The 27,732-nt window shown below is 40.2% G+C and overlaps 1 protein-coding gene across 1 annotated transcript in view; it reads left to right on the top strand.

Moving 5' to 3' along the window:
* Positions 1 to 27,268, top strand: part of CFAP69 (cilia and flagella associated protein 69) — a 38,287-nt gene extending 11,019 nt beyond the window's left edge. Inside the window, exons 8-23 of the mRNA XM_077809418.1 lie at positions 81 to 258; positions 2,160 to 2,283; positions 5,490 to 5,538; positions 5,652 to 5,773; positions 6,983 to 7,199; positions 10,037 to 10,201; positions 12,483 to 12,601; positions 13,051 to 13,169; positions 15,104 to 15,185; positions 15,827 to 16,019; positions 16,765 to 16,902; positions 18,288 to 18,364; positions 18,807 to 19,004; positions 21,106 to 21,192; positions 22,066 to 22,170; positions 26,893 to 27,268. Of these exons, the coding sequence (XP_077665544.1) occupies positions 81 to 258; positions 2,160 to 2,283; positions 5,490 to 5,538; positions 5,652 to 5,773; positions 6,983 to 7,199; positions 10,037 to 10,201; positions 12,483 to 12,601; positions 13,051 to 13,169; positions 15,104 to 15,185; positions 15,827 to 16,019; positions 16,765 to 16,902; positions 18,288 to 18,364; positions 18,807 to 19,004; positions 21,106 to 21,192; positions 22,066 to 22,170; positions 26,893 to 27,069 (2,150 nt within the window). The 3' untranslated portion in view covers positions 27,070 to 27,268. The remainder of the gene's footprint in view (positions 1 to 80; positions 259 to 2,159; positions 2,284 to 5,489; positions 5,539 to 5,651; positions 5,774 to 6,982; positions 7,200 to 10,036; positions 10,202 to 12,482; positions 12,602 to 13,050; positions 13,170 to 15,103; positions 15,186 to 15,826; positions 16,020 to 16,764; positions 16,903 to 18,287; positions 18,365 to 18,806; positions 19,005 to 21,105; positions 21,193 to 22,065; positions 22,171 to 26,892) is intronic.
* Positions 27,269 to 27,732: the final 464 nt, after the last annotated feature.

The raw sequence follows: 27,732 nt of genomic DNA, 5'->3' as shown, positions 1-27,732 counted from the left end.
ATATATATATATACATATATACACACACACACAATTACCAACCTGCAGGGAGTTGATTATTCAGACTTTCTTAATTACAGGAGTAAATTGTAAACTTATGATGAAAGCCCATGCAGCCAGCAGAATCTGTTCTCATCTAAATGATGCTGATCCCTCTGGACAGCTACTGTTCCGTTCATCAGAAATCCTATGGAACTTATTAGAAAACATGTCAAAAGAAGAAATTGTTAATCAGCTCAGTAATTTGGAATGTATATAGTAAGTACAATCAAACATTATGTAAACTAGTATTACAATTTTGGAGCAATCTGTGTAGTACTAAAATAATATGTTACTGGATTTTTGCATTTTGTTTGATGTCTTGTCTCTCAGCATGTTAAGAGAAATGCAGGTTATGCAGTTTATCAGTAATTATTGTGGGCCTGATCCTGCAGAAGGAAAGGACTGCGGAATCCGGCCTTAAATCAATGCAATGCTTTACTGCAATGCTAAAAAAAAATAAAGTATCAGGGGGTAGTCGTGTTAGTCTGGATCTGTAAAAGCGGCAGAGAGTCCTGTGGCACCTTATAGACTAACAGATGTATTGGAGCATAAGCTTTCGTGGCTGAAGACCCCCTTCGTCGGATGCATGTAGTGGAAATTTCCAGAGGCAGGTATAAATATGCAAGCAAGAATCAGGCTAGGAATAACGAGGTTAGCTCAATCAGGGAGGATGAGGCCCTCTTCTAAGCAGTTGAGGTGTGAACACCAAGGGAAGAGAAACTGCTCAGGATTAAACAAAGACTGTGAATGGCCAGCCAACTACTAAAGCAGTTTCTCCTCCCTTGGTGTTCACACCTCAACTGCTTAGAAGAGGGCCTCATCCTCCCTGATTGAGCTAACCTCGTTATTCCTAGCCTGATTCTTGCTTGCATATTTATACCTGCCTCTGGAAATTTCCACTACATGCGTCCGACGAAGCGGGTATTCACCCATGAAAGCTTATGCTCCAATACGTCTGTTAGTCTATGTCTGTAAGGTGCCACAGGACTCTTTGCCGCTTTTATAAAATTAGTAAAAAGAAAAGGAGTACTTGTGGCACCTTAGAGACTAACCAATTTATTTGAGCATGAGCTTTCGTGAGCTACAGCTCGCTTCATCGGATGCATACCGTGGAAACTGCAGCAGACTTTATATATACACAGAGAATATGAAACAATACCTCCTCCCACCCCACTGTCCTGCTGGTAATAGCTTATCTAAAGTGATCATCAGGTTAGGCCATTTCCAGCACAAATCCAGGTTTTCTCACCCTCCACCCCCCCCACACAAACCTTAGAGTTAATCTCTAAGGTGCCACAAGTACTCCTTTTCTTTTTGCGAATACAGACTAACACGGCTGTTACTCTGAAACCTGTCATTATGCAAGGCACTGCATTTAGCCGTATGGAGTGGAAATCTATCAACTGTGCTGGAAATGGCCTAACCTGATGATCACTTTAGATAAGCTATTACCAGCAGGACAGTGGGGTGGGAGGAGGTATTGTTTCATATTCTCTGTGTATATATAAAGTCTGCTGCAGTTTCCACGGTATGCATCCGATGAAGTGAGCTGTAGCTCACGAAAGCTCATGCTCAAATAAATTGGTTAGTCTCTAAGGTGCCACAAGTACTCCTTTTCTTTTTGCGAATACAGACTAACACGGCTGTTACTCTGAAACCTATAAAATTAGTAGTAAATGATATGTTTTATAAAATACAAGGCTGAGAACCAGATCCTCAGCTACATTACTCCATTAGTCAATGGAGTTGTGTTGACTTTCACTGAGGATTTGCCCTTCTGTTTTTAAAGGAAATGTTTTAATCAGACAGCAAGATGCAGTTAAGCATACCGTTGCTTGAGTAAATAGACATCTCTTTATAAACTCAATTTAACACCTGTAAAACAAAGATTTGTGTCCAATTATGCCTATTTTAGCAGTTGATGCTTAAATTAAATACACCGTGGTACGTATAAAATATCAATTTTGAAAAAAACTTGGGAAGTTGTGGTGCTTGCAACTGCACACTAATCTAGACTTTGAAAAGTCTGACTTGCAATGGGATTCATGTACTCAGGAGCTGCACATAAATAGAATATGAAAAGGAATATAAAACTCTGACTTTCATTTTCTTCTAAGTGCTTTGAAGGAAGTGTTTGTGAACTTACTCATGCATGGTTTCCGTCACTATGATCGCCAGCTGAGAAACGACCTCTTAGTAATAGCCACACTCATAGCTGAAAACCCTGGAGCACCAATGATCGTGAGTATTCATACTTCTGAGCCTTACAGGTTGGTAACATATTAACTATCCTGTTCTGTATGCACTGGATATAGTCCAAAATTACCACTTCCTTGGGATTTACTGTATTGTTAAATTCAGCCTATTCTTTCTCTCATGCTTGGCTATTCAGGGCTTTCCTTCCAGGAAGACTGTTTCTTTCTGTAGTTCCCTCTGCCTCAGAGACACTCAAACCCTTAATACTGTTAGCTCCTGCCCAATAACATAAAGATGATTTGATAGTGAGAAAACAAAACAAAAATAACTGCAAGACTTAACAGAAGTGTCCTGTTACAGGGAGCCTTATGTTTAAAACTGTACTCATTGTTTGGAAAATCTAAGGAATAAGATTATTACAGTAAGTTGCCTAAGAAGTGTGTGTTTACTTCATTGCCCACATCTTCTGGAATATTTCATAGCTTTTACGAGAGAGCTGTACGGTGCCTTGTTTTAAATAAGCTAATATTCTTTTACTCTGTTTCACAGTTGTAGATTTAGAATTCTAAATAGTCGTGACATAACTAATAATTAGTCAAACAAATTTCTGATTACATGAATCAGCTAGATGTTGTTAGGGGCCTGGTCAGGCATGTTCTCCTTTTATGGAATTCATCTTTGCTTGAATAAGAGTTTCACATTAAGTTTCACACTTGAGTACACACTTGCTGGATCGCCCTTATAATTTGGAATATGGAAACATAGAATTTAATTGACGCTTCCTGTTTTCCCAGTGGCCATTTTAGAATGTCTATCACACTTTTACAGTAGCTTATTTTATGTCTGAATTTTTCAGAGCCCAGATCCTCAAAAGTATTTATGTGCCTAACTGCCATTGATGTCAATGGGAATTAGGTGCATAAATATTTTTGAGGATCTGGGCCCAGGCATTTAATCTTTGTGATCGTAGCTACAGTAGATATTTAGCAACCTTTTTTCTCCATCACATAAAAGTGCAAAAATTGAGAAACCATGCACTTTATGACAACCTACAAATCAGCTCAAAGATTAAGCCTGGGACTAAGAAAAAGGAAATGAGAACTGTAAATTACTTCTGGAAAACAAGTATATTCTATAGGATTGCTAATTGTCTAATCACACAAACCCAAACACCCTTGCTCAGCCCCTTCCCCGAGTCCATGCCCCTGCCCTGCCCCTTCTCTGAGGCTCCACTCCCTGCTCACTCCATCCCCCCTCCCTCCGTCGCACGCTCTCCCCCACCCTCACTCACTTTCACTGGGCTGGGGCAGGGGGTTGAGGTGTGGGAGGGGGTATTTGGGGTCTGGGCTCGGGGCTGAGGCCGAGGGGTGCGGAGTGTGGGAGGGGGCTCCAGGCTGAGCCTGGGGCAGAGGGTTGGGTGCAGGAGGGAGTGAGGGGCGCAGGCTCCGGCTGGGAGGCTTACCTCAGGAAACTCCTGGAAGCGACTGGCATGTCTGGCTCCTAAGCTCAGGCGGCCAGCCGGTACTGTGCACTGCCCCTGCCTGCAGGCACTGCCCCCACAGCTCCCATTGGCCACGGTTCCCGGTCAATGGGAGCTGCAGAGTCAGCACTCGGAGTGGGGGCAGCATGCAGAGATCCCGCGGCCATCCCTGCACCTAGGAGCCAGTCATGTCAGTCACTTCCGGGAGCCATACAGAGCCAGGGCAGGTAGGGAGCGTGCCTTAGCCCCGCTGCGCCGCCAACTGGACTCTTAGCGGCATATTAAAATCTCCTAGATGGCTTTTAATAGCCACTGGGAGATCGAGACTGATTCTGGGAGACTCCTGGCCAGTCCGGGAGGGTTGACATCCCTAATATTCCATGATGGAAGAAAAATTTTCAGTTTAGACTGGACACTATTTATTTTGCATTGTGTATGGAGATTATCCATAAGGTTCAAGGGATGGGTAGTCAAGTATATTACCTTATATAAGCAGTAGATTGAGTCCTCTCTTGAAGGTAATCTCATAAATTTTCTTGTTAATGTTTCACTTTTTTTTTATTTATATGTGTTTTTCCTCTAATTACATAAATCTCTGGTTTGTCATTTAACATAATGCCATAATAGTAATACTTCTAATAGTAATGCTTCCAATACCTCATGAAACAGTCATTTAAACAAAAAATGGCCATTTTGCTCAGCCCAGCGATTTGAAATTTCAAAAGTTTGAAAAGAATGTCTTACCACATATGAATTGCAAACTTCCTGTAAAAATAAGGCTCATAATAAAATTAAAGTTAGCATTTCTGAGTTTACCAGTAGCAGCAACTCTTATTTTTAAAAAAAGGGGTAGCGTGGTAATTGTAAACCAATTTCCATCTTAGTTTATTACCAAATTAACATTTAGAGGAAAAATATGCATGTTAATATTCCAACAAATTATTTTCATTAAAACGCTGTTTTGTGGTTGTTCAATGAATATTGAAGCAAGTTGGAAATCTGTTAATTATTTCATCCTTCTATGGTATGACAAAAGTCCTCTTTTTTTTTTTTTTCTTTTGTGAGGAGGCCCATAAATAATCATTGCAGTATTTTTCTAATGACAAAAAGTGCTTTTTGCAGTTTGAGACTATTGGACTGAGCACAATTTGTCTAGTCAGTTCTTTGTACTATGTCCAGTCCTGGAGGTATTGTTGCTCAACTGGCTGTCTGGCAGCTATAGTTTGCTCACATCTATTTTTTGTCATGGACCATAACAGCCAAATTTTCAATATGTGGCATCCATTTGAGCCCACATTACTCATGCATACAATTTTCATGTGATCAGTTTTAAATTTTTATCATTTGAATGTAAAAAGCATATTTACATGCACAAATTGCACACACAAACACACGTATGTGTGTACAAATGAATGCACAAACATTACTCAAATTGGCAAAATTGTATGCTCACAAATGAAGGGAGCCACTTTGCAAATTTAGCCCTAACCACACTATGAGACTGTTGTCTTCATCTGTGCCAGACTGGACCAGTGAATGCCAATCTTTTGGGGATTCCACAGACTTGCATATATTTGTGCAGAATGAGGTATACATTTTGATTAATTGAACCCTTAGATTACCAAATACCTTGTCACCTAATTTGGTAAAATGCTGAATATACTGACAAATGAGAGCTGACATTTTGAAATGTTGTCAAGAAAATAGTAAAACTTACAATGAAATTATGAGGTATGATTTAATTAAAACATTTATTTTGTATGTCTGTTAGGAAAGTGGATTTACTAAGCAGTTAATTCTATTAGCAACGTTTAATGAAGGTAAGATGTCTTCTTATTGCACATGTGAAATATAAGTGCTTTTTTCCTAATTATCATATTTTGATTTTTTTTGTTTAGCTTTAGTTGTAATTTGGCTATAATTTCCTTCCCAGTTAAAAGTCACAATCCTTTGGTAAGAGGTCTTAAGCTTACCTACAGTTATGAAGACTTTGAGCTGAAAAAATTGCTGTTTAACATGGTTGCAGTCTTAGCAAAAGATCTGTGTGCAGTACAGGTAAGTTGTACCCAAATTGGTTGTGTAAATAAATGAAAGCATTATACTGATCATAGCAATATTCTTTACTGTCCATGTCCATATGCTCATCTGTAGGTGAATAATTCATAATCTTACACCAGTACTTAGCTTCAGACCTCGTGCTGATGCTGTACTGCAATATAAGGTGTCTATTTTTTTAGAGGTTTTGCAAATCTAGTCCAACACTAAAAAAAATTACCTATTCTGAAAAGCGAAAGCTGGGCATGACTCAAATGCAGATGTAGACGAGGACAAGCCAAGTTCATCACTGTTTCAGAAACCACGTTTTACTGAATTGGTGCAGAATATGAACAGTATTTGTCTTCACTGAACTATATTCAGCACTAGTTTCAATGTACCTGCTCCTATTGCCAACCACGGGTAATTTTCCTAGTACAGACCTGTCCTGTCCTGGGCATTTTCTCCCTATTTCTGCAGATTCTGACAGCCTGAAGGAGCCACTGGGCAATGAGTCAGTAAAACTGATGAGAGGCTAGCTGAGTGCATATGGTAGCTAAGAATTATCATGCATCAAGCTTGTCATTAGTTGCGACTGTCCTCCCACCACACACCTGTCTTTGAGCCTTTTATATCAGCATTACACCATACCACAAACATCACCCGCAACAGTCAAAACATCCCTGACACCCCCATCAAACTTGCCTCCTGTGATGCAGATCCTCCTACCCTCATAATGACTTCAATTTTATAATTATTATTATTATTGGTTGTATTATTGTAGCAGCTTTAGGTCCTGGCCCATAAGTGGGACTCCTTTGTGCTATAGGGGCTGTACAAACAAAGATCAAAAAGAGGTCCCTGCCCCTATGATTATTTATACCAGATGAAGATGTGGCCCAACAGCTTTATCCAAGAGACTAATTTAAAAAACAAAACAAAAAACAGTGTGTTGTTAATCACTGAATTAGAACAAACTTGTTGAGGGCTTGATCCACTGACCATTGATACAAGGTGATAGTAAAGTGACCATTTATCATGCGCAGAGAGAGTCTGTGCATTGCCTAAACACTGAAGGGTACATTTTAAAAGCCTTAAGGAGGAAATTGTAAACAGTTGAGTTAAAAACTATTTTAAAAATTAGTTGACTGAGTCTCTTAGATTTTTTTCGTATTTTCATGTGACATCTTTAAGCTATATCTGTATCCTATTTATCTTTTGAATCTGCAGCTGCTAAATGAGGGTAAAGTGGTGCTGGCTTTGTTTCATTATGTAAAACCAAATGAAAAGCCTGGTGTACGTGACTGGTCAGCAGCCCAATATGAAGAATTACAGCTTCATGCAATTGCTACATTAGCTTCAGTGGCTCCATTGTTAGTGGATGACTACATGACCTGTCAAGGGAATACTCGTCTCCTTATGTTTCTAGAATGGTGTGTGGGCCAAGGTGAGTTGACTTTAGACATCCATCCCAATTATATATCATGGCCCTGAAAATACAACACAACTATTAAACAGAAAAACTGATGAACATGGAATACAATTTTCAAATATAGTTCCTACAGGAACTATATCAGTTTTCTCATCAGTTTTTGAAAAACTTAAATAGGAATGAACTCTCGTACTGAAGAAAGATGCTCTACAGTTTTCTACACAACAGCTCATCCAATGCACCTCATAGCTGGCCCACATTACTTTTTTTTATTCCAGTTTTGAGTGTTTCCTGCACAGAAATAAGTAAATTTAATCAGATGAGTATTTTATGGTACAGATAAATTTTCACTTAATCTGGTAATCTCAGTTTTCCCTCTTTTTAAAGACACCATAATAGAGTCTCTACTTAAATGTACCCCAAATTAAAAAACATAGTAAGAGAACCAAAAAAGTGCCACTGTGGCTAAACATCAAAGTAAAAGAAGCAGTGAGAGGCAAAAAGGCATCCTTTAAAAAGTGGAAGTTAAATCGTAGTGAGAAAAATAGAAAGGAGCTTAAACTCTGGCAAGTGAGGGTGTAAAAATATAATTAGGAAGGCCAAAAAAGAATTTGAAGAACAGCTAGCCAAAGGCTCAAAAAGTAACAGCAAAAAAAATGTTAAGTACATCAGAAGCAGGAAGCCTGCTAAACAACCAGTGAGGCCACTGGACGATCAAGATGCTAAAGGAGCACTCAAGGACATTGAGGCCATTGCAGAGAAACTGAAAGAATTCTTAGCAATGGTCTTCACGGCTGAGGATGTGAGGGAGATTTCCAAACCTGAGCCAGTCTTTTTAGGAGACAAATCTGAGGAACTGTCCCAGATTGAGGTGTCATTAGAGGAGGTTTTGGAACAAATTGGTAAACTAAACAGTAATAAGTCACCAGGACCAGATGGTATTCACCCAAGAGTTCTGAAGGAAATCAAATGTGAAATTGCAGAACTACTAACTGTCATCTGTAACCTATCATTTAAATGAGCTTCTGTTGACTGGAGGATAGCTAATGTGATGCCAATTTTTAAAAAGGGCTCCAGAGTTGATCTCAGCAATTACAGGCCAGTAAGCCTGACTTCAGTACTAGGCAAACTGGTTGAAACAATAGTAAAGAACAAAATTGTCAGACACATAGATGAACATAATTTGTTGGGAAAGAATCAACATGGTTTTTGTAAAGGGAAATCATGCCTCACCAATCTACTAGAATTCTTTGATGGGGGGTCAACAAGCATGTGGACAAGGGGGAACCAGTGGATATAGTGTACTTAGATTTTCTGAATGCCTTTGACAAGGTCCCTCACCAAAGGCTCTTAAGCAAAGTAAGCTGTCATGGGATGAGAGGAAAGGCCCTCTCAGGTTTGATAACTGGTTAAAAGATATAATAAATTGTCCCTTCTCAGAATGGAGAGAGGTAAATAGTGGTCTATACTGAGCTAAGTGCTATTCATCTTATTCATAAATGATCTGGAAAAAGGGGTAAACAGTGAGGTGGCAAAATGTGCAGATGCTACAAAACTACTCAAGATAGTTAAGTCCCAGGCAGTCTGCGAAGAGCTACAAAAGGATCTCTCAAACCTGGGTGACTGGGCAACAAAATGGCAGATGAAATTCAATGTTGATAAATGCAAAGTAATGCACGTTGGAAAACATAATCCCAACTATACATATAAAATGATGGAGTCTAAATTAGCTGTTACCACTCAAGAAAGATCTTGGCATCATTGTGAATAGTTCTCTAAAAACATCCGCTCAATGTGCAGCAGCAGTCAAAAAAGCAAACAGAATGTTGGGAATCATTAAGGAAGGGATAGATAATAAGACAGAAAATATAATATTGTCTCTGTATAAATCTATGGTATGCCCACATCTTGAATACCACATGCAGGTGTGGTTGCCCCATCTCAAAAAAGACACATTGGAATTGGAAAAGGTTCAGAAAAGGGCAACAAAAATTATAAGGGGTATGGAACGGCTTCCATATGAGGAGAGATTAATAAGACTGGGATTTTTCAGCTTGGAAAAGAGACGACTAAGGGGGAATATGATTGAGATCTATAAAATCACGACTGGTGTGGAGAAAGTAAATAAGGAAGTGTTATTTACTCCTTCTCATAAGAATTAGGGGTCACCTGATGAAATTAATGGGCAGCAGGTTTAAAACAAACAAAAGGAATGTATTTCTTCACACAACCCGCAGTCAACCTGTGGAACTCTTTGCCAGAGGATGTTGTGAAGGCCAAGACTGTAACAGGGTTCAAAAATGAACTAGATAAATTCATGGAGGATGCGTCCATCAATGCTATTAGCCAGGATGGGCAGGGATGGTGTCCCTAACCTCTGTTTGCCAGAAGCTGGGAATGGGAGACGGGGAATGGATCACTTGATGATTACCTGTTCTGTTCATTCCCTGTGGGGAACCTGGCACTGGCTACTATCAGAAGACAGGATATTGGGCTAGATGGACCTTTGGTTTGACCCAGTATGGCCGTTCTTATGTTCTTTTACTTGTCTTATTGGAGCACGGTTTCCACTGAAAAAAACTATTTCAACAATTTAGTTAGCTCAGTAAGTTACTGACTAATTAAAAATACTCATTAAAACACATTTGTAATGATAATAAAAAGTATAGTTATAAGTATTTTAAGATTTCTTATTAGAAAATTATTTTTAAACAAAAAGCCCTTTTTAATAAGGGATTAGTTACTTTGGTTTTGGTTTATTTGAAATCTGCAAAAGAGCAACTGAAAGCACAATTTTATTTTGAATCTACACTAAATTGCAAAAGCAGATGTTTGTTTTGATTTATCCACAGATCCCTTCTTCGGTCAAGGTAACTGTTTCCATGGTGCAGGTGGTCGTGGCAACAAACTTGCACAGATGCGCTATAGTCTGAGAGTCCTGAGACCTGTGGTGTCCCTTTGTGACGAAGCTGTGAACCTTGATCTTTGTGATCAGGGAGCAATTAACCAACTGTTGGGTAAAGCGCAATTTATGTTGTGATATTTATCCAATATATAGCGCGTTCTTCTGTTGAATATAGTGTGTTTCAAATGTTGCACATAAGTGTACAAACTGGGAATGTTATGTTCTCTAATTTCCTATTTTTACCTTCTAGCACATAAAATTAGATGTGCTCCATTTTTATACATTTCTAATATTGATGTACAAACAACATTGTGCCACGTGGTACAGGTACTAGTTCATAGATATTAACACTTGAGGGTCGTCATCAATTACCAGCGTTGACTCTTATCTGAGATACTTTCCTTTTTTAAGTGAAGAAAGGCATTACTAGTAATCTCTTTCATGAAACCTTTCTGTCAAAGTATGGTCTCTTGATCAGTTAGACATATCCAGATCCATCCATGTTGTTGTGCTTTACTTTTTAATACATGTCCCCAGCTGCTGAAAAATTTCAATATGTGAGAGCACGAGTAGGGGGAAAAGTGAAAACAATGTAAAAATTCATTGATTTAATTTGTTTTAATGTTGTGACACTACAACACACACACACACACACACACACACACACACAAAATAGAATACTTCTGTAAAGCCAAGGGATATAATTTGCAAAGTGCAAGCTGTCTAATTATTATTATTATTATGGTAGCACCTAGGGACCCCAATTATTGACCAGGGCCCCATTGTGCTTGGTACTGTACAAACACATAACACAGAGATTGTTCTGGAGGGTGGAGAGAATCTACACTGAATTGCAATGAGAGAATAGTTTAACATCCATCTTAATTCATTCTTTATCCTTTTTTTGGTGAGAGTATTCACAAGGGTAGCAGACTCATTGGTCACTGAACAAGTATCCTATGATAACTTTTTACCAGAATTGACTGAACTGATCTGAATCCGTGATTTAATAATAATATCTTGTTCTCATAGAGCACTGTTTGTCAGTAAATCTCAAAGCACTTCAGAGTTTAGGAGTGAAAGGTTGTGGATCCCATTACTGTTTTGTATTCTCTGAACTCCCATATAATTTACATGCATGATTATGGCCCTGGTCCTTGCCTGCTGAAATCAATGGTAGAACTCCTGTTGACTTGGATAGGAGCAGTGTCAGAGACTGTGACCCTAATTCTCATTTACACTAAGACCATTTTAAAGCACTCTGACAGAGAAAAGGGACCTTAAAATGAGCAGAAATGTAACTCACACTCACTTTTGCTGCCAGAGTGGTGTAAAGGGGCCTTTATATAAATGCAGAATCAGTGCCTACACATAAGTCTTTTATCTGTTAAATGTTGTGCCAGGAGAATAAGGGAGAGAAATGCAGAGTAAAGCTTCTCTAGTTCTGTCCCACTCTGCACCTCAGACCACTTCTTAGTCCAATATAGCATACCTACTATAATGTACTATTTATTATTTTTAATTTGTGTCAATTGTGAAGTCAGGAATTGTTTACAAAGTTATTTTTATTTTGTTTTGCTTTTTAAATAAAACTTCCAGGAGTGCAACAGAACCAAAATTGGAGGAATCTAATGATGGCATGATGTGGAAGACAGGGAATGTCTTATAATAGAAATTCTATTTTGGAGAGAAATAAAGGGTTTAATGTCCTTCGATGAAAATCTGGTCTCACTGAAGTCAATGGAAAAACACCCATTGATTGCAGTGGAGCCAGGATTTCACCCCTTATTTTGGATATCAAATTGTGGAGCTTTAATTTATCCTGGGAGGGCACTTAAGTGGGCTTGTCTACTTGGTGAGTTATCTTGTGGCAAGCCAGGATGTGAATCTACAGCATACCAGCTTGCTGCTCACTAACTGGTTATATGGATATTACTACAGCACAGTGATAGTCCTGGAGTGCTGCTTAGTATTCTGCTCTCTATACACTAAGCCGTGCTCTGGGACTTTCACTGCTCTGTATCCACATGGCAAGTTGGTGCACAGCAAGCTGGTGTTCTGTAGATTCACACCTGGTTTTTAGCTCAGTAGTTTGCTGTGTGGACAAGCCTGTAGTTCCACTGGCTTTAGTCCATGGGGTAAAGGTTACACAATCTAATCCTTAATTTTTATTGTTAGCAACTAATTTTCATTCAGGAATACTACAGGTTATGTGAGATTTTGTGAAGTTCAGTAGATAAATATTGTATAGCACCTGTAGATTGTGCTAGACAATAGAGTACTTGCATTGGAAAATTTTATTTTAAAAATATCAGCAAAGGTAGTAACTGGATATAATGAGCTTTTCTGTGTAAAACAGGACACTCATGTTTTTAATTTGTCTGTCATTCCAGATATATTAAAGCATATAGCAAACAAATCTAAAGAAAAAGAAGATGCCATTGTACTGGAAATTCAAACTGATATATTACTTATCTTGTCTACTCTCTGTGAAAATGATCTTCATAGAAAGGTAATCCTACTGCATTATTCTGTGAGAAAAGTCAAAATACGTTTTTATTTAAATTACACTGCCATTTTCTTCAAAGGTAACTATCATTTGAAGTTCACCACTCATGAATAAAAGGCTCTCTGACAACTAGTTTCAGTGATGTTGCATTTTACTTCCATCATCTTACTCATAGTCCTTTTGAGCAGTTGACAGAACCCTGTCATTAGCATTTTGCATCATCTAAACAAAGGGGTGAAAATATGTTTGTTTGGGGTGAAGAAATAGTGAGATAAGGACTTTTAGAATCAAAAACTGAAAATCTATTTTAGCACTGTCAGTATAAGGAAAAAAATCTCCTCTAGTTCATGAGGAAGGACTAATACAGATACAAGGAACATGATTTAGTTTTTGTTTGTTTGAGATTTTGTGTGTATTTAGGAAAAATACAGTTTTGATTAATGTCTTAACAGGAACTGTTTGGCTGTGGAGGAGTGGATATACTTATGCCATTCATGAAGATGGATCCAAATAAGTTATATAGTGGATTAGGTCATAATCGACTCCTTTTTAGCACATTAGACAGTTTGTGGTAAGTGTGGAACTATTTTAATAACAGTAATTGTTAAAGGGAAGTCCTGTATTTTATGTTTGTACAGTTGTTACTCTTCTCTAGACATGAAGACCTTTCTCTAATTTAAGGTGCTTAAATGTTCATTATGCCTTTTGACTAAATCATAATAAAAATATTTTTGTACTCAATTCATAGTAGATCTGGGGCTCAATCCTTGGTACTAATTTCACCCATAGCAGACAGAAAGATGCCCTAAAAGAGCAGCTGAAGATTTCTCCTGTGCCAGGAAAATTCTTGGATTGTACAAGCAATGCTTGGCTTTAGGCCACCCACTTCCTCCTCCCACTCTTGACACAGGTGTCCTGTTGGGAGTAAGGAGGGGCCATGCCAAAGGTGGGAGGTGGAGCACCTTGTGAACTCATCCACAGTTGCCACACCTACTGGATACAAGTAGCATATCTTGTACTGTGAGCTGTTTCTGCCCCCAGGCTACCCAGGATTGAGATAGTAGAAAGGTGGCTTTGAGCTGTACTGAATGAAGATTGCATCACTGATATGCAAAGAAGTCCTTTAGGCACTGGTTTCAATCTTCAGATGATGCTGACCATGAACTTGAGGAAGTAGAAGTGGCTCTAAGGGTATGTCTACACTGGCAAGTTTCTGCACAAGTTATACCACTTTTATTAAAACGCTGGAATTAAACCGCTGCTGCGTGTCCACACTGTGCTCTTTGTGATGCTGGAGCGCATCCATATTAGCAGTCTTGCAATGGCAAAGACAACAGTGCATTGTGGTAGCTATTCCACTGTGCAACTGGCCGCAGGGTGCTTTGGGGAGGGTTTGCATGGGACAGGCACAGTGTCACATGATACAAGTTTCCCAATCCCATGGGCATCCTACTACATCGCCAGCTGCTTTTCAACTGAAGTAGCGGGGAGGGGGATGGAAGTGTGTGTGACAGGGAGTTTGTGTGTGTGTGTGTATATGGAGGAGGAGAGGAGAGAGACAGTGTGTTTTGGGGAACAGAGTGTGTGTCAGCATGCAGTCTTGTAAATTCAGACAGCGGCAGGAAGCAACCAGTCCTGAGGCAGGGGGAGGGGGAAACCCCGACATCAGCCTCTGCATCCCTCCCTGGGCTCTCTGTACAGTAATCTCTCTCTCAGTCACACAACACACACACACACCTCTGCCTCTGTGTTCAACAGCACAAGCATTCCACATTAATGGTTTGCTTTGTGTCACGGAGCAGATCAGCACAGCACGCAACGGCTGTCAGAAACAGTGCTTTGAAAGAGGAGGGGTGCATGTCTCCAGGGCAGCCGAGTTCAAAACAATGAGCAGATTGGTCACTTGAGGCATTATGGGACAGGTCCGGAGGCCAATTACAGCGCAGAAAGCAATCAAGTGTCTACACTGGCAATAGAGCGCTGGAGCCTCTGCGCAAATAGCCTTACGATTCTCATTAAGGTGGTTTTTCTGCAGCACTGCAACTGAGGCATTTCTGCGTACAAAGTGGCTTGCAGTGTGTGCACGTTTGCAATTTGAGTGCAGAAAGCTGCTTTACTGTGCAGAAACTTGCCAGTGTAGACAAGCCTTTAATCTCCCCTGGTTCTGAGGTGATTGGAGCCCAAATGAGGTTGCTCTAACCTACAGCGGCTGAAACAAACCTTACCAAAAAAAAATTCTGAAACATACTTAACACTAGTGGCTCTTCAATCAATTTTTAGCAAGTATATTTATTTTCTTCTTTTAAAAGCAATGCAGTGTTAATATATTTAAATGCAGTGATAAAGTGATGGGTACTATACCACTTTTCTGTTTCCCAGTAAACATCCTGTTATATCAAATGATATTTTTATGCAACACATTAAAGTAAATTATCTGCATGTTTGCTAGGATGTTGTATAGTGTAAAAGGTGTTATTTCTAACATGGAAATTATTTCCATTTAAGGTGCTGTGTCATGGGATGTTACATCACAGAGGATTATTTTCTCAGAAAAGAGGGCATTTTTCTCCTTCTGGATTTGTTGGCAGTAGGTATTATTAATTCATTTATTTATTATTTTATTAGAGAATAACACTAGTACTAAAACATAGAAAAATAGCAACTTTTTCCTTTTTTGTTATTGCTCCTGCTGAGAGTACCATATCGGTATACAATATCATGTGAAACCCAGAGCAGTTAATTCACTCAATGTAAGTACCTACACTCCAGGGCACATGCATATATCATACAAGTTTCTCATTTTATCTTTGTTTTTAAAAAATTATTTGTCGGTGTTAATTTCACTCAAATTTATATTTTAATGGATTCTTCTATTTATAGGCTATTCACTTAAGTCCTGATTCAGAAAAGCATTTAAGCACATGCTTAAGTCTCATTGAAATCAATAGGGATAGACTTAAGCATATCTTTAAGTGCCTTGATGAATTAGGGACTTAAAAGGTACTTTATAGACACATGGCCAGCATTTTACTACTGGCAACCTAAGATACTCACACAAAGCTTGTGGGCCTGCCACATACAAGTGCGTATGGAAGTTTTGTGAAAGTACTTTTGGTGACCAGTTTTGAACAGTTTGGTCCATAGGATTTCTCTGTTTTGGCTATGAAGATGGAATTTCTTTGTGTTCTAAACTACTTTCAACTCTTTTTTCCCTGGTCCTTGACAAAGTTAAAACAAAAGAACATATGCAACCTAATTCTTGGAATATTGATTGAATTTTGTGACAATTCTAAAACTGCTTCTCACATCAACACCTGGCGAGGGAAGAAAGATCAGACTGCAGCTAGCCTTTTAATACATTTGTGGAAACAAGAGGATTTGGAGCTGGGAGTCAAACATGATCAACATGGAAGAATTGTTGGTAAGGGTTAGCAGACTTTAAACCATCTATGTGCAGTTTCATTGAATAAAGTAGAAAATAAATTATTATTCTAATAACTGAGTCCTTCAAATGTAAATAAATTATAGTGAATCTAATTCCTATGTCAGTGTATCTTCATCTGACCAACCTCAAAATGCCTACATATAAAGGTGGGTTTTTTTAATTTTGTTATACAGGTTTGCCACTAGGTGGCATTTGCTTCATTACCTGGCAAGAGAACTATCCCTAATATCCTCAGCTGTCCATTCCTTTTTAATGATTGACAGCTGAACAGCTTCATTCTGCAGCTGTGTATCAGCTGTGTCCTTAAGGAGAGTTCTATGTCCTATTTCAAAGTTTACTTGAAAGTGGTTTTCCTCTAATGTTGAGAGCTTCTTGCATATAACTTATATGGATATAAAATGTGAAATAGCAAGAAAGGGAAAATTTTTTTTATTGTCACAAGAAGTTATCAGTATTAATCAGCATTTCCTGGCCCAAATTCTGCCCTATCTCACACCAAATCAATGGAGCTATTCCAGGTTTGTGTGGGCATACACTAAATGAGATGACTACCCCAGTTTTGGAGGTGACCAAGGATAAATAGTGAAATATATCAGTATATAGTGGTTGACTAACATATAACCTAAACCATATAACCTATTTTTAAAAAATTATAAAAGTTTAATAATGTGTAACCTGACACTTGTTAACTTTTTGTGTGTGTGTGTTATGAAATTATTAGATGCAAAGAAACCTTTAGTTGGCAGCTTCCAAGAACAACAAGGAGTGATCCCAATGTCTGCCAACTGCCCCAGCATTGCTATCATGGAAGTGTCTGAAAACATGAGGGCAAAAATTTATTCTGTATTATGCAAGCTAGGTAAGGAGTACACATTGCATCCCAATTTTCAAATTTATCATTAATCTGAACTTCTTCACCAGCAGCACAACATAGCCATTGCTATACATGTTTGACCTACATTCAAGGTAGATATCAGGAAAAACTTTCTAACCATAAGGGTAGATAAGCTCTGGAATAGACTTCTAAGGGACATTATGGAGTCCCCATCATTGGAAGCTTTTAAAAACAAGTTGGACAAACACCTCTCGGTGTTTGTCCAACCTGTCACCTGTCAGGGATCGTCTAGCTTTACTTGGTTCTGCCACAGTGCAGGGGGTTGGACTTGGTGACTTCTCAAGGTCCCCTCCATCCCTACGTATCTATGATTCACACATAATATCTCCATATTGCTTATGTAGTTCAGAATACCAGATGTGAGAAACAAATAGCATGGAAATGGTTTATACAAAATTGGAAAGCTTTTTACAGCATTTAAAACTGTGTGGCATACCTCTCAGTGAAGCCATGTCATATACTGTTTTTTGGTCTGTGGTATGGCAGATCCAAAAAATCTGTTAAGGCTTTTCCTTTCATGCCATGCTACGTGTCACAAAATGCTTTAAACCTGTAAAATGATGTAAAACATACTCTAATAAATATATACTACAGTGTTGGGCTACAAGTATTTTGTGAATGTGAAATTTATAATGAGATTTGGGCAAATATAATAGCTGAACAATTCAAAATTATGTAAATTGGATATTATTATTGAAATTTCAACATGCACAAAAGTGAGAATTCAAAGTCTTAGTAGCTGGACCTTGCCTCCACCCTCTCTGTTTACATTTATTCTTAGTAGCATTTTATAAAATACTGGAGTCATTCTGTTTGCAAGGCTGAGTTCAGGAGTTAGAAGAGGCTCTCAGTACAAATCCCTGAAAGAAAGTACCAAAATCCTTGTAGTATGACTCTTCTGCTAAATAGCTCTGCTCCTTCATGATTCATCACTTTTTACTGGAGCCACAGTACCATGCTTCTCAATAAGGAAGGAGTTAGCTACATCTGTCCCTTATGGAATCTGACTTAAATAGAGGAACATTTCCTTGCAACACAAGAATAGCAGAGACATAACACAGCCATGGCAATACAGGTGATATGAAGGTTGTGTGGACACCCAGAAGTAAAGCATTAAAACAGAACAATTTAGTTATAGGGAAGTGGCTATCTTATCACCAGAAGCCAGCACAAGTAACTGACAGGATTAAAGAGTGTTTGGTGAAGATACAAAACAAATTTGTGACAACACTTCTGCATTTGATAACATTTTGTCACACTCGGTGCATGCCATGGTGTATTGTCTTATAATTTAAGACAAATATGTGATGTCATTCATATCTAAATAATAATTAACAATACTTTTTTAGGTTTTGAAAATTTGCCTGGTTTGTCTGCTAAGGATTTTGTCACACTTGCTGTCATACGTCGATATCTTGACTTTAAAGTGAGTATTTTTTTTTAAATGTTGCTACTTTTGCGCGCACACACACACAAAATACAAGAAAAATAAAAATGTATTACAGCTAAAGAACCCCTTTATAATTGCAATATATACAAGTTAAAAATCAGATTTAACACACAACCCTCAAAAGTTTTTTCTGTCTTATTCTTCTTGAGCACCTGTGCATGCGTGTGCACACACACATTATGCAACTTGTTATCGCCGCCTGATAAGGCAGTTTTGTACCAAAAAAGATGGTGTGGCTGCAGATTCACACCCTGGTTCAACTCTCAACTCTCTGAAGACAAGCACTGTGTAAGCATTCTGGAGAATAAAACTTAACAAAAAGGAGAGCGGGAGAGGATATGTCGATTGTATTTTGAATCGCTGGAACTCTCAGAAATAAACATCAGCCTTTTTAAAAAATAGTCTGTTTAACACAAAGGTTGGAGAAGTCTGGAGTGAAATATGTGCAGAACTAAAAGAAGAAACGTTCAGACCTGTCACTCCTGATGAGGAAGCCTTGAAAGTTATTTCAGAGGCATCAGAAAATGTTGGAAAGATGGTTGCCACTCTCCAGACTGAAATGCTTGAAAGTCAACAGCACCAAGAACTCCAGGAGGAAAAAAAGGTTTACTCCAAGGTAAGACATGAACTATTTATTCAAGAAAAGCCCATTTACTTCAGTATATATTATTTTGCTGACTACTTATATTAGTAAGATTATCTTGTTTAACAGAGTTCAAAGTCATACCATATTTGTATTAAGGTATTCTCTTCAGATTTCATCAGCAGTTAAAAGTGAAATAATTTTTAAAAACTTAATTTTATTTCTCAAGTATTATAATTTTGTCAATATTTAATTAGCAATATGAAAGAAACAACTGTGCAATGTATCACCACTGGTAGAATCCAAATAGTAATCATACTACTATGTTTGTTAGGTCTGTCTCTCGTCTTTTGCAAAAGAGGAAAGGGCAAGGTTATACTAACTGTAAAGCAATCATTACAAATAGATCTTTCTCATAATGAAACTCTAAGGGCTGTATTTACAATTGAAGGGGTACAGTTTTCCAAAATTGAGTTGAAACATGATGAGTGGTAAAACTGGTTCCAATATGGTTTAACGTAGAGCGGGATGAATAATGGACTTTTTTTGATTCACGGTTAGTTTTGGAAACATGGGGGAGGGGGAAGAGAAGTCTTCTTGGGTCAAACTAAAAATGACATTTTTGAAAATTTTCAGTTCATTGAAAAATCCCAAAACATTTCACACCAAAATTGAAATTGAAATGGTTTGACATTACTGAAACAAAAAACTTCAAGTCAAAATGTTTCAGTAATGTCAAAACATTTCAGTTCAACCCAAAACATTTAGTTTAGACTTTCATGCATTTTGACAAAAGCAAGCAAAGGATTCACAAAATGGCTGGAGGAGCTAAAGATGGAGGTGGTGCTTCCCTTTATAAGCTTTAGCCTTGTGGCTAGGTCACTCATTTGAGATATGGGAGACCTGGGTTCAGAGCCTTTCTCCCATCAGGCATAGATGGGAACTGAACCCAGATCTCCCACCCCCCAGGTGAATGTGCTACTCACTGGGCTAAAGCTTATAAGAGGCACCAGTACTACCCTACCTCTTCCTATTTTGAGAATCTTTTGCTTGCTTCTGTCAAAAGGCCTGAAAATGAATTTTTTCAGATCATAGAATCATAGAACTGGAAGGGACCTCGAGAGGTCATCTAGTCCAGTCCCCTGCACTCAAGGCAGGACTAAGTATTATCTAGACCATCCCTGACAGGTGTTTGTCTAACCTGCTCTTAAAAATCCCCAATGATGGAGATTCCACAACCTCCCTAGGCAATTTATTCCAGTGCTTAACCACCCTGATAGTTAGGAAGTTTTTCCTAATGTCCAACCTAAACCGCCCTTGCTGCAATATAAGCCCATTGCTTCTTGTTCTATCCTCAGAGGTTAAGAAGAGAAATTTTTCTCCCTCCTCCTTGTAACAACCTTTTATGTACTTGAAAACTGTTATGTCCCCTCTCAGTCTTCTCTTTTCCAGATTAAACAAACCCAATTTTTTCAATCTTCCCTCATAGGTCATGTTTTCTAGACCTTTAATCATTTTTGTCGCTCTTTTCTCTGGGCTTTTTCCTATTTGTCCACATCTTTCCTGAAATGTGGCACCCAGAACTGGACACAATACTCCAGTTGAGGCCTTCCTTTCCGCTAGGAGGGCATACAGCATCTTTCTTTTTTCCCCTCTCCAGGTCTTTCTATTTGTCTCATAATTGTAATTTCCCCTCTCTTTCTTATCTGTTTTTTCCTACCACAACTGATTGTATTTCGGTTCCCTCTTCCATGCAGCTTTAAAGTAGGTAGGATTGAAGGATTTCTCGTTTCTCAATCACAGAGTTGTCAGTACTGCTTGCTGTGGCCCCTTCATCTTAAGGGTCAGCGAAGAGTTGGTTTGCAACAGAGATGATGTGTCTTGTCTTTATTAGGGAGTGAGAAAAGCACAACATTCTCTGGCAGTCTCCTCTAGTCAGTACTAGAGAAGCACTGATCCCGGTCATCCTTCCAGGCAAAGGAAAAGTGCTACATTAAGAAAAGCCAGAGGGGAGGCCACAAAATCAGGGTAAATAGGTGGAAGCATTGTACAAGCATCAGGAGCAAGGAATTCAATACAGTTAATGGAAATACAGTGTGTATTACATCTCCTCAAATCTCTTGTCACCTTGTAGATTCAAGCTATCCATAAACAGAGAGAAATGGTAAATAAATCCTGGGAAGATTTCTTAACTCGGACATCAAATTATGAGGCTTTAAAGGTAAGAAGTGTTTGGGGGAATTTATATCAGCAATGTTGTTCAGGCATGTAGCAGAGATCTAGGCTGTGAGTTGCTCAGTCTGTGTGGCAAGGTGTAACTTGCAGTCATGAATTAAAACTAAGTGAAGAATAAAAGTTGACTATAAAGAGATTTTTTTTTTTAAAAACCTCCAGGCTCATTATCTAATTCAGTCAGATATTGGCTCTGCAGCAAGCCAGCCTATTCTGGGGAATGTCAGCCCACCATGCAAATCCAAAACACGAAAGAAAAACTTGCATGTTGGGAAGGTATTGAATAGCCTGGGACACCACAGCTCTCATGAGCTTCCTGCCTCTTCTGCCCCTCAGCTACTAATTATAGGTCTGTCATATCCCTTCTGACCCTTTTCTCAGCCTCTATTAATGCTTAACTTTTACAATACCCTACCTCTGAGGTAGTCTCTAGTATCAATTCCCTTTCAGAGATGTGGAAACTGAGGTATAGAGAGGATAAAGGACTTGTCCAAGAGCAGAGGTTGAGTGGCTGAGCTATAAATAAAGGCCCAGATTCTTGACTCCCACTCCCTATTCTGACTACTAGATCACACGCCCAAGACAGAGTACTAATGGCTACACTTACTCTGTTCTGTCTTTTTTTTTTTTTTTCTTATTTCCTGGCTGTAATACCAAATTGTTTTGTTTTCCAACACATTTTGATGAATCAATTCATATTACAGACTTTATATTCCCATTATTCATACTTTCGTTAAAAGTAAATGGAAATGACCCTTCATGTTTTATTTTATAGTACTAATTACACCATTCTCTGTCTGGTGTCATGTAGGGCAGTGCTGATTCTCATAAAAATAACTCTTACTTTGTTAAATATATTTAGAAAGCAAAAAGACTTCAGGAAAAATCAATAGAAGCGTCTAGATCAAAGTCGAGACGACAAAACGCAACACTCCACTCAACTAAAATTAAAGGCCTGAATACGACAGTAAGTAAAGTTTCCAGGCATTCAGCTTAACTCACAATAACAAGCTAATGGAAATAAAATAGTGTAGTTTAGGCTCAAGAGTTAGTTATTGTTTGTTTGTTTTTTAATGTTAGGCTCCCTGTCCATTCCAGAAATGAGTTGATCTCAGTCTATTCTATCTTTTGTTCAATCCCCCTTTTTTTCCCAAGTTGCTTTAAGAAATGTCCTTGATGACCAGACCCAAGCATGTGAGGTTAAAGTACTGTGCCTTTTTTAGCAGAAAGATGTCTATTATGAATGCACATGTTTTGATGCCTTTGATGCTTCAGAAAAGGGTTTTTATCACAAAGGCCTTTTCCAGCAGTGTGGCTTTTACTTCTTGAGCCTGCAAAGACCATGAAAGAGTCCTGAAAGCATTCTTGATGGATGTTAGTCTTGTCTTTTTAGGTAGATGTCTGCACAGCGTAGTTAGTAAGCACCACTTCAACCACTGTAACACATCCACAGGCATCAAGGAATTGAAACTGGTCAGAGAAAGTCTCTGTGATCTGAAGCTACTGTAAAGAAATGTAGACTCTACCATTTATGGGTCAATCTTCTAAAGAGAGTGTGACAGTCAAGGTCCAGACACCCCCAGGGGAGAACAAGGGTTCTGAACTCCAAAGAATAAGCACTTGAATCAACTGATTGTATACAATGTTATTGTGCATAAAAATCTGCCAAGTAAAATCTTTTATGAATACTTGCAATGTTCTGAACTTGATGGTCATTGAGATATGTATACAAACTGTGATTATGAATCTTTGTATTGATGTATATACAATAGTATGTTCATGTCCCGCACTACAATTTCACGTACATGTTATAGCAAGGGGGAGGGGATGGCAGCTCCTGCCAAGCCAGTTATTTTACACAAAACTAATTTCAAGTACCCATCCATTGTCCAGTTAGAAAAAAGACATTGGGAAATGGGAAAACACTGAAACAACTTGAAACTGAAAAGAAATCCCCAGGCTTGGAAAACAAAGGGCTTGTACATGTAACGCCGACAGACCCCAGATGTCGGCGAGCAGGATAGAACTGGGGATCTCTGGAGCTTAGTTCATGAGCTTCTACCGAATGAGCTAAAAACCAACTGGCTGGTAGCTAAGGCTGAAGAGCAGACTCATTTTCTCTCTCTTTAAGTGGTCTTGATCCCTCTAGATGGGACAGAACACCACACCCAGAAGGTGTGTGGGTTACATACACACTAGCACTTATGTCGGTGTAACTTATGTCACTCAGTGGTGTGAATAAGCCACCCCCCTTAGCGACATAAGTTACACTGACCTAAGTGCCAGTGTAGACAGTGCTATGTTGTCGGGAGAGCTTCTCCCACCAACATAGTTACTGGCTCTCGCGGAAGTGGTTTTCTTATGCTGACAGGAGACCTCTCTCCGGTTGGCATAGAGTGTCTTTGCCAGACGCTCTACAGCAGCGCACCTTCATTGGTGGGTCATTTCCCCTGCCGTGAATCCCCATAACCTGAGAGACGGGGGGGCAAATACTGCAAACCCTTATGAAGGAAGGGATTTGAAGTGAAGGACATCCAAAAACTCAGGGCCTGCCTGTAGGCAGAGTGTGGTCTGTGAAAGGCTAGATTCTCTCTGTGCCAGAGGGTATGCTGAGAAACTGTTCAGAGGCAATAGGTAACTTATATTAGAAAATGGAATTTAGCTAATATGGAAATGTAAAGCCTGAAGTTGCGTCTGTGTTTTCTGTGTAACTGTGTTGCTTTTCCTTCCTATTTCATCTTTGAATCTCTGATATATTTTTTTTTCTGTCTGGGGCAGAGGTGGGCAAACTACGGCCTGCAGGCCACATCCGGCCCACGGGACCCTCCTGCCTGAGCCCCTGGCCCAGGAGGCTCGCCCCCGGCCCCTCCCCGACTGTTCTCCCGCAGCCTCAGCTCACTGCACCACCAGTGCAATGCTCCAGGTGACGCAGCAGGGCTGCGAGCTCCTGGGGCAACACAGCTGTAGAGCCCGGCCTGACCTGGTGCACTGTGCTGCACGGTAAGGGGGCAGAGAGCAGGGCGGGTTGGATAGAGGGCAGGGGAGTTCAGGACGGTGGTCGGGGGGTGGATAGGGGTCGGGGCAGTCAGAGGGCAAGGAACGGAGTGGTTGAATGGGAGCAGGGATTCCAGGGGGGCAGTCAGGAAGGGGGGGGTTAGATGGGGCGGCAGGGGGCAGTCAGGGACAGGGTTCCAGGGGCAGTCAGGGGGCAGGGAGAAGGAGTGGCTGGATGGGGCAGGGGTCCCGGGGGGGCAGTAAGGAAGGAAAGGGGGTGTTGGATGGGGCAGTGGGTGGCAGTCAGGGGACAGAGAGATGGGGTTGTTGGATGGGGCTGGAGTCCCGGGGGGGGGGTTGTCAGGGGCGAGAAGTGGGGGGGGGCGGATAGGGGAGCGGGCTATGCCCCCCCCCCACCAGCCCTCCATACAATTTTCAAAACCTGATGCAGCCCTCAGGCCAAAAAAAGTTTTCCCTCCCCTGATCTGGGGCGGGGGGGAGGGTTACTTTTACCCCAAGCAGGTATCTGTTGTGCAAACTGCGTGGAGTGTATGTGCCAAAGTGAACTGATAACTGGGGGCAAGTTTCACTGCTTCCGGGGTGAGGAACCAGAGGGGAAAAGTCTGAGCAACTGGTAGATTAAAAATGCGTGATAGACTGTTTTGGGGAGACTTGGAATGGGGAAGACTTTTGGGATCACCCTGCAAAGAGTAACTAGGCTGGTGAAATCCACAGTGAGACCTTTGTGTTTGTAGGTTGCTACTGGTGTCGGGCTCTGAGCTCTAGCAGCATATCATTAAGGCACTCGAGGTAACAGGTCAGGCAGTGACAGAATCCATAACATTGTATACAACCAATTGATTCACTTGCTTAGTCTTTGGAGTTCAGACCCCCTGTTCTCCCCTGTAACTTGGTATCACAGGAGGATTTCTATGAAAAATTTGGAGAGACCAGGACTTTGTGCCTCTGTCACTGGGAAGACCTGTGCAGCTCTTAATGACTTCCGTAAAGACTTCCTTTCCAGTTATCCGTTCCTTCACAGATATCCCATCTTACGTGGCTGAAGACAAAGTCTTTGGAAAAAGAAGGTTCAAGTTTAATCCACGTCTTTTCCCTTTTCTTTATTACCTGGGATGAGTGTGTACAAGTACCTCTTCCTCAGAAGATTTCAGATGCTTTCAGGATCTTCTTGGGAGCATGACAAGTCTCTGTATCTTGAACTCTTGACAGCCCAGGAGAAGACTTGCTATCTAACATTTTGAAGTTGAGATGAAAAGAAAAAATCGCCATTCCAGTCAGAGTGCCTTGTGAAGGCAGCTCAGGGCTTCTGACTTACTTCTGCTTCTGTGCCTGTGGGGTCTTGTTGAGCAGACAAGATGTAGCAAATTCTTTTAATGTGGATCTGATTAAATTTCTTGGACACGCTGCCCTGAATAATTGTTCCAGCATCCGCAGAAAATCAAGGAGAGATGAGTCCATGCTACAAAAGAACTATAAATTAAGAAAATTTATCAGTAGAACATCATATTCATCAGCAACACTGCACATGAGATTACAAATTACACACATTGCTGGCAATCTACAGCTCGTATTTGTGGAACAAGAGTCTCCCCCTGCACCCAGATCCCTCCACTAGAAAGTTCTCTATATGTGAGGAGAGAGGAATCTACGATGATTGTTGCAGAAGGCCAGTGTGTGACCAGATATGGTCTAAAGGAGCTCTTTGTATGTTGTTGGGTTGGTTTGTTTTGTGGAGACTACAGTTAATATCTGCCATTCATACCTGAGAATTCTGAGCTTTCCCCTGAGGTCTCCAGTCCAGGACAGAGAATTTGCGATTCCAAGGCTTTAAACCTATTCAGTTTAAAGATGGATAGTATAGTGGAAAAACTGTGGGTCTGTAGAAGACCTAATGATCAAAACAAATCTCATCTAGAAGCCACTCCACATCAAACTCTTGTCCCATCCTCTCCCCTCTTTCCCCCTTCCCCCCCCACCCCCAGGGATCCCTTACAAAACATTGTGTGTCTAATGTTTCTGAAGGCAATAGATGAGAGCGGTAGAAGAGTATCAGAGAAAGAGGTTATAGTCCTCCTTATTTCCTCATTCTCAAGGCATAATCAAGCCTGGTGGAGAGAGTTTGTGGGGTGGTATGATGCACTAACATATATAACTTGGGATTCTGGGAATCAGTTACAGAATAATCTTAGACTATAAACAATGGAAATACTGCTCTCCCCATCTTTTACAAACCAGCCTAAGGTAACCAGTTGACCAGTACATTACAAGCCACAAGTTTACTTTGCTAAAATACTTGCAACACTGCAAATCCAAATAGCAGAATACATTGCACAACATTTTATTCTTCTAATGAGAACTTGATTCTCTTTTCTTATGATGAGAAGTATAGAAGAGCTGGGGGGCATTTTTCTCTTTTCTTGCATGCTAAAGATCAGACAAAGGCTGAGCAGCACAGTGCATCAAAATACCAGCCAAGAAGCTGTTCGGTCTACATTATTGATGGAGTAATTATGTATATTGTTTAAAGAGTATTTTGAGAGGAGCTAGGAAACCTTCAAAATGCATCTCCAGCTTCTGAGTAGCATTTTGAAAAGAGAGGGCCTGTGAGTTAACTCTCATTTCATTTTATTTTAAAGACTAATATGCATGTCAAGCCATTTGTTTTGTTTTCTAGATTGCATCTGGTCGCTTGGTAACTGTAGAAAGTACACCTTCTGAATTAACTGGAGGGCCTCTGGCTGACACAGACCTTGCTCTTAGAAAGCTCTCTGTTCGTGGAGGAGCCTTAAAAAAGATCAAAGGAGTTAAAGTGTTGGACCCACTCAAGAAAGATCCAGTATCTGTAAAGTAAACATTGTCCTGTACTGTTTCAGACAGTGCTTTGTATTTTTTCGTTAATATATATCCAAACATTATTTGTAAGATATAATCTATTTGTATTTCTTTGGTTAAATATATAGAAGAGCTTGCGATTAATGATTATAGATGAAAATATATTTTTGCTTTAAAAAAAAATGTTCATGAATAAAGAATTCTATGCAGTGTGTGTTCCAGAGGTCCATTGATTCTGATAATTGAGGCCATCTGTGCTAGGCTCAGTTTACCCTGCTTCAATAGCTGGATGTCTGTGCCTCAGCTATTGAACACGCCGCCGCTCTGCTTCTCCCCCCCTCCCTCTCAGGTGAGGGAGAGGCAGCACGTTCAGAGGAGCAGGCGGAGCGGAGGTGAGTGGGGGGGGAAGCACAGGAAGTAACAGGAGGGGTAGAGGAACCGCTCCCCACCCCGGCTCGCCTCTGCTCCTCCGCCTCCCCCAAGCGCGCTGCCACTCGGCTTCTCATCCCTCCTTCCCTCCCAGGCTTGCCGCATGGAACAGCTGTTTCACGCGCGGCAAGCCTGGGAGGGAGGGGGAGATGCGGAGCGGCGGTGGCGCGCTCCGGGGAGCAGGCGGAGGCGAGCTGGGGCAGCGGGGGCAGCGCCAGAATGCCACCCCTAGAAATGTGCCACCCCAAGCACG

Source organism: Eretmochelys imbricata, chromosome 2 (genome assembly GCF_965152235.1).
Source record: "Eretmochelys imbricata isolate rEreImb1 chromosome 2, rEreImb1.hap1, whole genome shotgun sequence".
Lineage (NCBI taxonomy): Eukaryota > Metazoa > Chordata > Testudines > Cheloniidae > Eretmochelys > Eretmochelys imbricata.
Note: the sequence above shows the minus strand (reverse complement) of the source record. Positions and strands in the feature narration are given on the sequence as shown.